Below are 12,473 nucleotides of genomic sequence, written 5' to 3'. Positions count from 1 at the left end.
AGATTACTGTGGAATCATTAAAAATCGTGGGGGCCAATTTTCGTGGATTGTTGGTTTTTTGCTTATTCGTGGGGATGTAATTTCGTGGATGTGTTAGTTTTTAGTTTTAATAACTCTTTCAAAACTTGTTTTCATAGAGGATGTAAATTCGTGGGGGGGGGGGGCTACCTACGAAAGCCACGGAAATTGGGCCACCACGAATACTAATGATTCCACAGTAATCCGCATATCAGGGTAGATAGAGCAGGCCCCTACAGTGTGTCAGGTTATTGCTAAAGCTATAAGTGTTGATAAATGGGATAAATTCTTCAACAATGTTTGATAACTCTAAATCTATAGAGATCATGTATCATAGATTGGGATTTACCAGTATATGGCCAGTATTGTCTAGTTTTTATAACATGTTTAACTTATTGCTCAACAAAGTTTTTTGTCTGATACCACAGAGAACAGCATGATAAAGTTGTGAATGAACATCATTGTTTTAAATAATATATTTTCTTAACAAAAAATTAATTTAAAATGTGATGAAGTTAAATTACATATTTGTGGAAGGTCAACAACTTACATGTATAGCTCAATGAAGAGACACACGCATTATTCATTCATTATATTCATTTATTTTGGCACTTATAGATTTTAGAGCTCTTGGACATTATCGTCATGAATTATGTTCGTGCATTATGCTAAAAATCAAAGAATTTAAGGAAAAGTGTAGCCATACACTAACCCAATATTTTGCGCCAATTTGTTAACTTTTAAATTTTTTTAAACTTTTCTTTTTCAAGCTAATTTTAATCTCTAAGGCATGAAAATATTTTTAAAAATTCAACAAATTTACAACAGCGATGCCTGGGTGATAATGTTTAAAAGCTGAATAGTAACAGTTTCAAAACTCCTCCTGAAACATCATTTGTACTTCATGTAATAGCATTTTAATTAAACATGTAAATACTTGTAATTCTCTGCTGGACATTATCTTTGAATCCAAATTGGTTTCTGACAAAGAAAACCACCATAACCACTGCCACAATAAACAGAATGATCACCATTGCTACAACCACTCCAACCCCAGTCCCAGAACCACCGTCTTCCGGTCTGAAAAATAAGGAAATCCAAGCAATGGAGAATCAAGCATTCTTAAATTATTGAAAATATGTTAAGTACATGTACTATTTATTTCCCAAGCCATTTTAACTTTGTCTAAAATTTTAGTTTGTGTACCACATAAACATTTGTAATTTTTTTATGAAGGATCACAAGTGAAACTTGATCTAATCACTCAAGTGACTTAATCAGGAAGTTGCATTAAAATATTCAAAAAGCACATATGTATATATAAGTAGGTTAAGAGTATTAAAAAGCAAATGGAAAAAAACCATGATATAGACAGACAGAAAGTATAAAACCATCTTCAGTTCTAAAAGCCTTGGACTATAATAAAAAGAATGCATCTAAAAAGAACTCAATAGAATTATGTCTATTAAACAAGCTCTCCATATATACATGTATCATGATAGAATATTGGGAAAAACTTTCCTAAGTCAAATATATTTCTGTATTGTCTCTATGGGAAGACACTACACTGTACCTGATAGTGGCTGCAATTGACTCTTGTCAAATTTACAGTACCAGGGTATATAGCTGCACAGCTGTAGCTCTTTGGAAAAAAATATTGACATACCAGTCTGTCAATATTTTATTTTCTGGAGAGCTACAGTTCTGCAGCTACAAGGTATATTATGGTGGTAGCATGGGTAATACTGCGTAGTTTAATAACAGTTTTTTAAGGGGCTCTAATTTTGATGTCATCTGTTTTAAATGTGATAATGCCCATTGTTATGGCTTATCACCTTAGTCACATGTATAGTTTCTTCATTCAGATGTAAACATTGTGACCAACAAAATTAAACAAGTTTCACTAAATAAACAAAATGTCCCCCCCCCCCCCCCCCTCCAAATTAACAAAAATAGTACTAAGTACCAGGTAACCTCAGCCAAAAGGATTTTGAAAATCAAAGATAAATCCAATGAAACTTGATTACTGCAGAGCTCAATATTAGAACAGTGCTTAATAATATCCAGAACCCCTTATCCAAAGGGAACTGAAAATCAGTGGGGGTTAGGTGTGAAAGGAGTTATTGCAGCTATATCTTGAACTCCCTCTCCAATAGGATCTTGATCACTGTAGACAAAATTTACATACCCCGGGTAACCCAAATGTTTGCTACCATACCTGTGATACCACCACACCACCAATGAAAGCCTTTTATTCTTTTGACAGAACAAGTGTGCATTAAGTATGCAGTTGATATGCATAACCCTTACAGAATTGCAGCATAAATGCAGTACATATGCAGCACATTATCAGTATAAAATCCCAGTAGACTATCAGTAGAGCTACAGTAGTGCTGCAAATGTACTGCAGAGCTTTTAAATGGAAAAATACAATGAAGCAGCAGACTTGCAGTATGTTTCAAATATGTTAATTAAGACTGCAATTGTACTGCAAATAAGACTGCCAGGCAGTATATACTGCCAGGCAGTATATGCTGCCCTGCAGTAGAATTCTTGAATATCTCTACAGTCTACTGGCCTGCAGTACTAAATAGCGCTGCTAAGCAGTAGACCTGTTGCAGTGGGTTTCAAATATCTACTGCACAGCAGTACTGTACACCCAAATATGGAGGCTTTGGTTGGCAGTAGAGTTGCAGCATGTTTCAAATATTTAAATTAGTACTGCACTGCAGTACTGTATACCCAAATATGGAAGCTTTGGTTGGCAGTAGAGTTGCAGCATGTTTCAAATATTTAAATTAGTACTGCACAGCACCATTGTGTATCCAAATATGGAAGCTTTGATTGGCAGTAGAGATGCAGCTTGCTTCAGATATTTCATGTACCCTGGCCGATAGGACAGCAAAACTACTGACATAAAGTGATTTACCGTGAATATGGTTGGCAGCCTTTGTAGAATACAACAACTATTCATAACAACTAAAGTAATATATTCAGGTTTAATTACTCTAGATACATGTACACTTAATTACAAGTAATTTGCAAATATATCTATATTCGCAATACTCATGATAATTGTATAAACGTTACAAAACTTTCAGATTATTTCAGTTACTACAGTTATTACAGTTAATCTATCTATAGTATAAGCAGTAATTTATAATGTGTTATTGTCAGGATATACACAAGCCTTTATGAACTTTCATTGCTGTGCTGCACAGTTAGCTTTCCCGCTTTTGGTCCTTTGGTCAATTTCACCGCCACAGCTTGGTGAAGGCCCCCTTTTGTAGCACAAGACTTCTCAGTTCTGCGCTGAAAAATCTGCAAACAAATTAATGAAAATAATATATCTAAATTAAAACATCATTAATTTAAAAAATGTTAGGTCTAAGGTGTTTCTTAAAATGAATGCAGGCCATTTAAAAATTGTATTTATACAGAGAGATAAAAAAATGAAAAAGACAGATGGAACTCTTTTATAAATGCATATTGAAGGAGGTATAAAAAGCGTTAGATTTACATTTACATACACTACTGTTATCCAGTGATACAACAGAAGAAACAGTCTTTTATAATTCCATAGATTCTTTAAACCCAATAGAATTTTAATACCCGGTAACTATAAAATGAAAGTTATGAAAAAAAATAAGGTGCACAATTTTAATATTTTAAATGAACAGGTCAAAACTTAAAAAACCCTGAAAAAAATGTATTTTAAATAATTTATAACTTAACTTTGACTTGTACAATTTACAGAAAAATTTTGCATTGATATACAATTTGAAATGATTCATCTATTAACTTACTGCATTTTTGAATGTCATTTTCTTTAATCCATTCTGCATATTTCACCTCCAGTTGTCTCGCAGGGCTTTTTGAGCCAGGTATTCTGCCCTTTAGCTAAGGAGCATTCACTTGTTGAACTGGCAAGTCCCTATGGATACAATTTCATACTTTGCTACAGAAGCATAAAAAAATTTCAATTTGAATTAAGCCTTTGATACTAAGGATAAATTACAATTATTACTCAAATTCAATGTAATGGAATTTTTATTATCTTTTGTTAGAATAATAACATCATATTAAAATAGCACTCATTATTTAGGCGATTTAATGACTCAACCCTCTTTTGATGCAAACTCAGATTTTTAACAAAGCTTAAATCTAATACAAATGTGAAATCATTTATTTTGCTTACCTTCAAACAATCAATATTCAGCATCAAGTGCATCTTCGGAAGTTCCTCATGATCATGCAGAGTCATTAGTTCTAAAGAAAAAAAAAGAGAGAATGATTTTACTTATTGTGTTTACTTTCTTTTCTTTTTGTACACATGTATCCATCCATCTTTGTAGCTATAGTATATAACTTTGTAACTTTATACAATAGGCCTATAAAAGAATTTTACTGCCATAAATTTAACTTAAAAATTCAAAATCGCCATTTTGAAATGTTGGACAAAAACTGTTCATTTGTTCCATTAAAGTAACTACATTTATCTCATATACACTCAAGGTGATTTCAACATAAATATTTTACCTCTTTCTTCGCTACAACTGCTGCAACATTGTGATTTTTTAATGTTCCATAACACATGTTGAAGATCCGTCTGCTTCTTTTAAAAGTGCGTAGTCATAGGCGGAAATGACGTTATAGAATCAAACAACACGGTGATAATATATTCTGATAAATTGGGACTTTTCGATTCGGTTTGATATGAACATATATAAAACATACAAAACATTAATTGATCATAATGAATTGATTCTTTTTAATTAGACTGAATTTAAGATACTAACGATGTCATTAATAAATATTCAGAATCTAGCCATAAGAAATGAAGGAACGTACGAGTTGTTTAGTACGCAGCTTACACAAGTCGTGTCCGTATAATTTTAACCCCTTCATGTTTTGAACCTGCAGTCTTTGAAAACTATCAAATAGTTGGAACTCAAATAAATATAATATCGTACTTTGTTTCTTAAACTATGCACTAATTTTTGTAAGTAGTATCTTCATTTTAAATTTTACTTTAAATTTAAAAATTAAGTTTTTTTCCATCTTAAAGATCGTATTCATTTTGTATTGGCGACGAATTGACTTGACACCTTATAAACAATGGCGGACTCTTCGAATAAGAGTGTGACTGCTGGAGTTTCAATCGCGTCTAAGCCAATGCATTCGCGACAGTGGTCATAGAAATATTCTCGAAACAGATTGATAACGTCTTTGAGATGAATTGTGTGCTACAGTGATGCCGTTCACTTATAAATAACATTTCGCGACGGAGTTCAAATTCTAACGGAATGCATCTTTCGATCTCGAAGGTTGTACATAAGCTACTGACTGACCATGTTTTTACTAACGTGTTAATATGAACATAAAGATTTATAAAGATTTATTATTATTGAAACATCGATCATGTCTATTTGTATATTTTTTTAGTGTTGGAACAAACAGTTTTTTACACATGTATTTTGCATTTCCCACACATAGTGTACATGAGTTGTAATATTTGCGGAATATGGTATACCTTCAGGATCTAAGTGATAAAGTTAATGCAGTACAAATGCAGTACCTTTGATGCCTGTATCTAAATGATAAAGATAATGCAGTACAAATGCAGCACCTTTGATGCCTGTATCTAAATGATAAAGATAATGCAGTACACCTATGACAGTCATATGTGAATGATAATGATAAGGCAGCAGAAATGCAGTATACCTTTAATACCAGTATCTCTTAATAAAGATAAAGCAGTAGAAATGCAGCCAATTGGTAGTACAAAAGCAGCATATGTAATTGTGTGTCACTAACAGAAAGTTTTTGCAGCACATTTTCAGTATATTTACAGTAGATTATCAGCATATACTGGTGCGCAGTACATTATGCTAATAAGTACTGCAAATATACTTCATTTTTGCAGTAGATATTAAGTATAATTGCAGCATTGTTGCAGCATATACTGCCTTTGCAGTATCTGCTGCAATTCTGTAAGGGAAGAGATACAGTTCTTAAGAAGTCAATCATAACATGTATATACATATATAAGTTCTACAGTGTACCGGTATTTCTTACCCATTAAAGGTTTTATTTCTAAAATTCACAAAATCTACATCTATTCTAGCAGATACAGGCAAAAAAAGAACCATCAACCAAACAAAACATTTTTACCTTATACTGCAACAATTTTGAAGAAAAAAAATATTTGACATTTGAAACATTGGTTTAAAGTCAAAATTCACATATTTCTCAGAAGATTTCATTACTTTAGAAATAAATGGTATATAACAAACTATAAAGTTAACATGACAGTGGCCTCAATCAGCCAAAAATGACACTTCAAGCATGAAAACCGTAGCTCTTTCTATTTTATAAGGAAACCATATGATATATTATTATATGATAACGCTACATGTATTACTGTAACAGCAAAACTCGAATATAACGAGCACGGATATAACAAACTTACAGCAGCTGCTATAATGAATAATTATTCATGTCCCGACAAAGTTCTTATATAAGCCTACAGAAGATTGCAGCATATAACGAACATGGTTATAACGAATTTACGGCTATAACAAAGTAATTTTTATTCCCCCCCCCCCCTGCCAAAATTTTATCATATTTTATCATTAGTATAACGAATATTTTCAAATTTTTCAAAACAAATTTCTTTGAAGATACATGATATTTAAAATTGCATCTATGAAATAATCATATTCATAAATTTTGCAGATTTACTTTATCAAATTGAAGAGAAAAGGTAACATTGATCTTTTTTGTAAATGACAGTAACATTGATTTTGTAATTTACTATAGTTTGAAGTATTTTCAGCTGATTATTTCATATATGTATACAATTATGTATATTTGCTACAAAATTTCTTACGAATTCGCTATAAACATTTCATGATATTACAAACTACAGCTAAAACAAAGTTTTTTCTATGGTCCCTTGAAATTCGCTACAAATGAGTTTTGCTGTTTACATCATAGAATGTAAACATCCATCAGACAATAATATCATATGATATGACTAAGTATTGTTTGTGACATTTCAAATTATGTGATAAGATTTCATTAAATGATAATTGAAGCTCTGTTAAATATAACTTTTAAATCATTACATTATGGTATACATACGTTGCAATATCAAAGTATAATTGCTATCATAATACATTTACCGGTAGTACTAGTACCATACATCCATCATCTCATATCTATTATGCAAGTTTGGCATAGTTTGATATCATAATGTATGATACAAGATATCTGTGGGCCAATGCTCACTAGTAATACCCCCACTTAAATGTGAATAAACAAAATAGCTTAAGTTGACATTTAACAGGAAGTTGAATTCCAATTGGTACAAAAATGAATCTTTACGTATGCCTAATAAAGAGTGTGTAAAAAATTTCAAGCATATGCAATGATTACTTGCTAAGAAATTTTCGACGAATATTTCCAATAATTTTAGCTAAAAATAAACAAAGTCATTATTTAACAGGAAGTTAACATCGAATTAATTGATACAAAATAGAATGTGTTAAAATTGTTAGTACCTCCAATGAATAGTTGCTGAGAAAAATGCGACAGAAAATTTTGTTTTGGACAGACAGACAGACACACAAGGGTAAAACAGTATACCCCCTCTTTGGATAGGGGTATAAAATACCCATAAAATTTATATGGGTTTTTTCTTTTTAATAAAATGATTTCCTACCCAGAGTTAGTTGTGGCACTGGTGATGTCTTGGGTAGTGGTTGGTGCTAGGCTTGTAGTTCTGAAAAATAAAGATACCACAGACACTCGCTTATTGTCAACTTTTACTCTATTAACTCTATATTATAAATGCTTTTGCTCAGAGTTGTTTGATTTTTTTAAAGTCAGATGTGAACTAAAACACACTGAAGAATTGGAAATGGTCATTTAACATGTTTAATAACACAATGATGACAAACTTTATCATTCAAACAAAATATATTCTACGTGCAAAAATAATATAAAAAACTCGATTCTTTAATCCATGAAAATCAAAGGTGAGAAATTATGTATGAACAATAAATTCTGAATTATGATTTTCTACAATTTGACTAAATTTGGTATACAGTAAAACTCAGTTATAGCGAAGTCCTAGGAACCAATGAAATTGCTTTGTCATATCCGTAATTTATTATATCCGTATAAGGAATTTGTAATAATATCTATAAGCGAATTCACTTTATACATGTTTTCTTTTACCAAACTATATTTTTTGCCAATTTTAACTGAGGCTTAAAATAAAAATTCATTACTTTAATACCTTTAAAGGTATATGTGGCATATTTTTTCATGCCAAGAAATATTTGATTGATTTATTTATTTAAATATGTTATATAAAGATTTATCTTCAGAATAAATTACGCAGTTTATATCACTCGGGTTAAAAAGATATAGAAATTAATAAATATTTTTTTATAATCATTTTCGAGTCCACGATAAAAGAGCATTTGAATAAACCCCGCCTTAAATCGGCCACGAGATACCACGCTCAGTCTATCACAACAACAATGGCGACGACGAGAAAGATAGATATACCCATAATACCGTTAAGTTTGACAGCTTTGGCCAAGAAAGAAAAAAGAGACAGACTGACAAGGATAGGAACATAGGGAAGATTGTCAACAGAGACCATGTAGATTGATGGAATGGGAATTAAAGCCGAATTTAACTTAAGTTTTTACCATGAAGTTGTAGAGGTTTTGCTTGTCAGGTTCGTATGTGCTCCATGTGTTCCATTTCTTTACTTTAAGTTATGAACCAAAAGTGGATTTTCGTTGAGAGAAATTTTTGAATAAAGAATAAACTAGAACTGTCCTAATGGAACTAATACCCCCGCTAGGCTAATTTCAAATGGGACAAATAATTGAATTGAATAATAAAGGTTTGGAACACATACCAAAAAAATTTCTAGAATTGTAAAAAAAAAAAAAATTAGTTATAATAACAAAGAAAAATTATAATCAAAATTGTCAGAATTTCACTGTAAATACATATCTATAACAGTCATACATTTACAAATGTATGTATTTGATGATATATTTTTTTAATTTAATTGATTTAAAGAAAAACCAACAAAATGACAATAACCCCTCCCTTTGCAGTGAATAGAAATACCAGTAGCCTGTTGATAAAACTTTCAATATTTTTCTAATAAGAGTCTTGACAGATGCAATTAGTTGTTTCAAATTTTCCTCACTTTCTCCTATGGCACAGTGGAACTCCATATCAGAAAATTGATCCCATAGGACTATGATTTTCTTTGATGAACTTGTTACGAGGGTCAATCAAAAAATACGAAGACTTTTGTCATAACTATGTTACTTAACGTCATATCATTACTAAATTTGGTAGACATAATTTAGCAATAGTTTCAGACATTTTGCAAGATAAAAAGTAAATAAATTTCTTTATTTCTATGAATTATTTAGAATTTAATCCTGCAAAAATGAGGTCACGGCGCACGGTCAAAATTTGTGTTATGTCAACAATTAACCATATAATGTTGAAAGTATTATCTCTATAAATTTGGCTTAAAACCAAATTATATTAAAACTTCAAATTTAGTATAGTCATGGTATTCTATTTACCAAATAATGACGGGATATATTGTTTTGTCGAACAGATATTAGTAACTAAAGCCAGATAGTCCTCTTTAGAATTGACTAAAAACATCAACGTCTCCTGACGTCACGGCGCTACGAGAAGTACAAATAAAATGGATTTAACTCAGGAAAAAGCCGATACAAGCTGTGAAAATGCTCAATGGTGCAAAAAATAAGTCAACAATTATTTGCAAGTTTGTGTTTAACTGTAATAAATTTTGTGGGGGTGGTGGTCATTGTATTTTGAATATGAAACAGTCCGAAAGAGAGTAGAATATCTGTAAATATTTGGTCATAAAAGAAGTAACGTCAACCAACGTTCAGGGTTATCCTTACTGTAAACTAAGATATACACGGTTAGAAAATGAAAACATTGAAGAACTAACTTATGATTCTCGAGCAAATGTGTGCAAATAAGATGTTAAGTTGTTCAGTGCCATTTTAAATTGTAAGAAGAAAGGCACAAGAGACTAAGCGTGATATATAGATGGAGTATATCTATAAACTGTGCGTGTTTAATTTTGACGTCATGTTTTGAACGTTACCGTGCGCCGTGGTGACAAAACATGTTGTTTTTAAAAAGGGGTAACAAAAATACCGTTTCATCAAATGGACTAAAACTTCGCATATCAATAACATAAGTGTTGGTGCACAGATTAATCTGTTTAGTATGAATTTCATGAAAAATATACGATAGACAGCCGCATTGTCTTCGTATTTTTTGATTGACCCTCGTAAATTCAATAAACTCCCAAAACATTACCATAATTACCATACTATGTAAAAATATGTAAAAAAAAGAAAATTTAATATTACAAACAATTTTAAAATTGCCAAAACACAACAATCATATCAGTAATTTTGAATTTCATTTAAATTAATGCCCAATAGGGTCACTTCATCAATTTACTTGACAAATAAATTTAAACAACCTCTTAAAATAGTTTAACTTCTTAAATTAATCATTATGTTATTTATTTCCTTATAATGATAGACCTTTTGGTTTACATGAAACAGTTTTAAAATAGCCCCAAAACCATCACCCACTTTACAGATTATCAATTTCCCCTAAACACATGCTCCATCTGAACCATGGCTCAGATAATGGCTCCCTTGGGACAAATGAATTCAGCCACACTTGTCTTTGATGTTCTTATTAGCTCCTAAGAATTTATCATTGACAAACAAAAACTTTGCATTGTCAGTTGATAGAATACTTATAAAAAATTTAAAAAAATTTATTAATTAAGACATAAAGACAAAAAACTTCATCTGGATGTATTTATAAATATAAATATATTTTAGAGTGTTTTCTATTAATTAATTAATAAAATCTGTAAGGATTACCTCCCTTACTTTTCAACATTAGTGTACAATATATATAGAATAAGGAAAATGAAAACTGTCATAAAATCATTAAATCTTGTCTGATCTTAAAAAAAATTGCAGGTGCACATCTTCAGATGGTGTTCAACATAGGTACAAATTTTCAAACTGTTCCATGCAGTAATAAAAAATTCTATAGGGGGGACAAAGTTGCGTCTACAGACAGACGGACAGACGGACGGGTGGACAGACGGACAGACAGACAGGGTGAAACCAATATACCCCCCTAAACTTCGTTTGCGGGGGTATAATAAACACGCTCAGTACATGCATTCCTCAGGGAGAGGGGGTATTAACTCATTTTACCATGTCGTTGATGCTAAAATAGTGTTTCATATTTATTACACATAATAAGCAATTAGCAAAATATCTTTCTACATCGTGTCTTCCAATAGTAGGTTTTCCCGCACTCATGCGCAATGGCGTTACAAATGGCCGATCACATTAATATTCATCAAACGTGTAGGAAAGTTTAGAGACAAATAACTAAAGAAAGAACATGTTTTACGGGCCTAGTCAGTTTGTGAAACGTCTTATTATAAGAAGCATGATGTATATTTTTACTAAAACTCATTCAAAAATTCTACTCCAAATACACCACATATACCTTTAATAATCGGGTTGTGAATTGAAAAAATTATATGAAAATTACTTCATTCAAACTATTTTGTTAGATGGTAGTGCAAACTTGTTTAAAGTTTAAAGAAATTTGTTATAAAAATGTTAAATTTCGTTATTATTCACCCCTATGGGACTCAAAATCTGTTCGCTATATCTGTAAATTTATTATATCAAAATTCGTTATAACTGTAAAATTTTTCAAAGATTTGTTAAGAATTTTAATTGGGACTCATAAAAACTTAGCTTTATCCAAAAATTTGCTATATCCATCTTCGTACTAAACGAGTTTTACTGTACCCAGTAATAGCAACTAAATAAACAAACCATGACTTTCAATTAGACATGAGCTTATTGATAGCAACAAGCAATTGATAAAATGGCCGGATTAAGATACTCATTACAGATTACCATTTTCTGTCTAAAGTAAAGTCTAAATAACGTTTAGTTAGATAACCGTAATGTCGCGTGTATAACACACACTTTTATTCAGCCAAAATTTGATCAAAAGTGGGGGGTGCGTGTTGTACATAGGACTAAAATTTTAACCCATTTTTTCAAGCTGCGATTCTTGATACCACGGGAGTAGTAGCGTGTTATGCAAGTTGTATCAGTATATACTAAATTTACTGCATCAGAAATACCTTATGCTTAGTTTTATTTCCATGTATTGAAATATTTATCCTCTCTCAACACTATTTCTTGCATCAAACAAGTTAAAATATCGCCAGTGTATTCGCCATTACGTAAGCAGCCACCTGTTGATTCGGCGCGTGGTCAATGTTTGTTTAACAATTTCCGGTG

The 12,473-nt window shown here is 31.4% G+C and overlaps 1 protein-coding gene across 6 annotated transcripts in view; it reads right to left on the bottom strand.

Annotated features, from left to right (window-relative positions):
- The window catches only part of LOC105327203 (uncharacterized), a 210,932-nt gene that overhangs the window by 183,466 nt on the left and 14,993 nt on the right, over positions 1-12,473 (bottom strand). For all 6 annotated transcript variants that reach the window (XM_066078480.1, XM_066078482.1, XM_066078481.1 and 3 more), the window contains exons 5-6: positions 7,745-7,804; positions 956-1,098 (exon numbers count right to left, since the gene is read on the bottom strand). In XM_066078480.1, the coding sequence (XP_065934552.1) occupies positions 956-1,098; positions 7,745-7,804 (203 nt within the window). The remainder of the gene's footprint in view (positions 1-955; positions 1,099-7,744; positions 7,805-12,473) is intronic.

Source organism: Magallana gigas, chromosome 3 (genome assembly GCF_963853765.1).
Source record: "Magallana gigas chromosome 3, xbMagGiga1.1, whole genome shotgun sequence".
Classification (NCBI taxonomy): Eukaryota; Metazoa; Mollusca; class Bivalvia; order Ostreida; family Ostreidae; genus Magallana; species Magallana gigas.
This window is presented reverse-complemented; position numbering and strand designations above follow the sequence as displayed.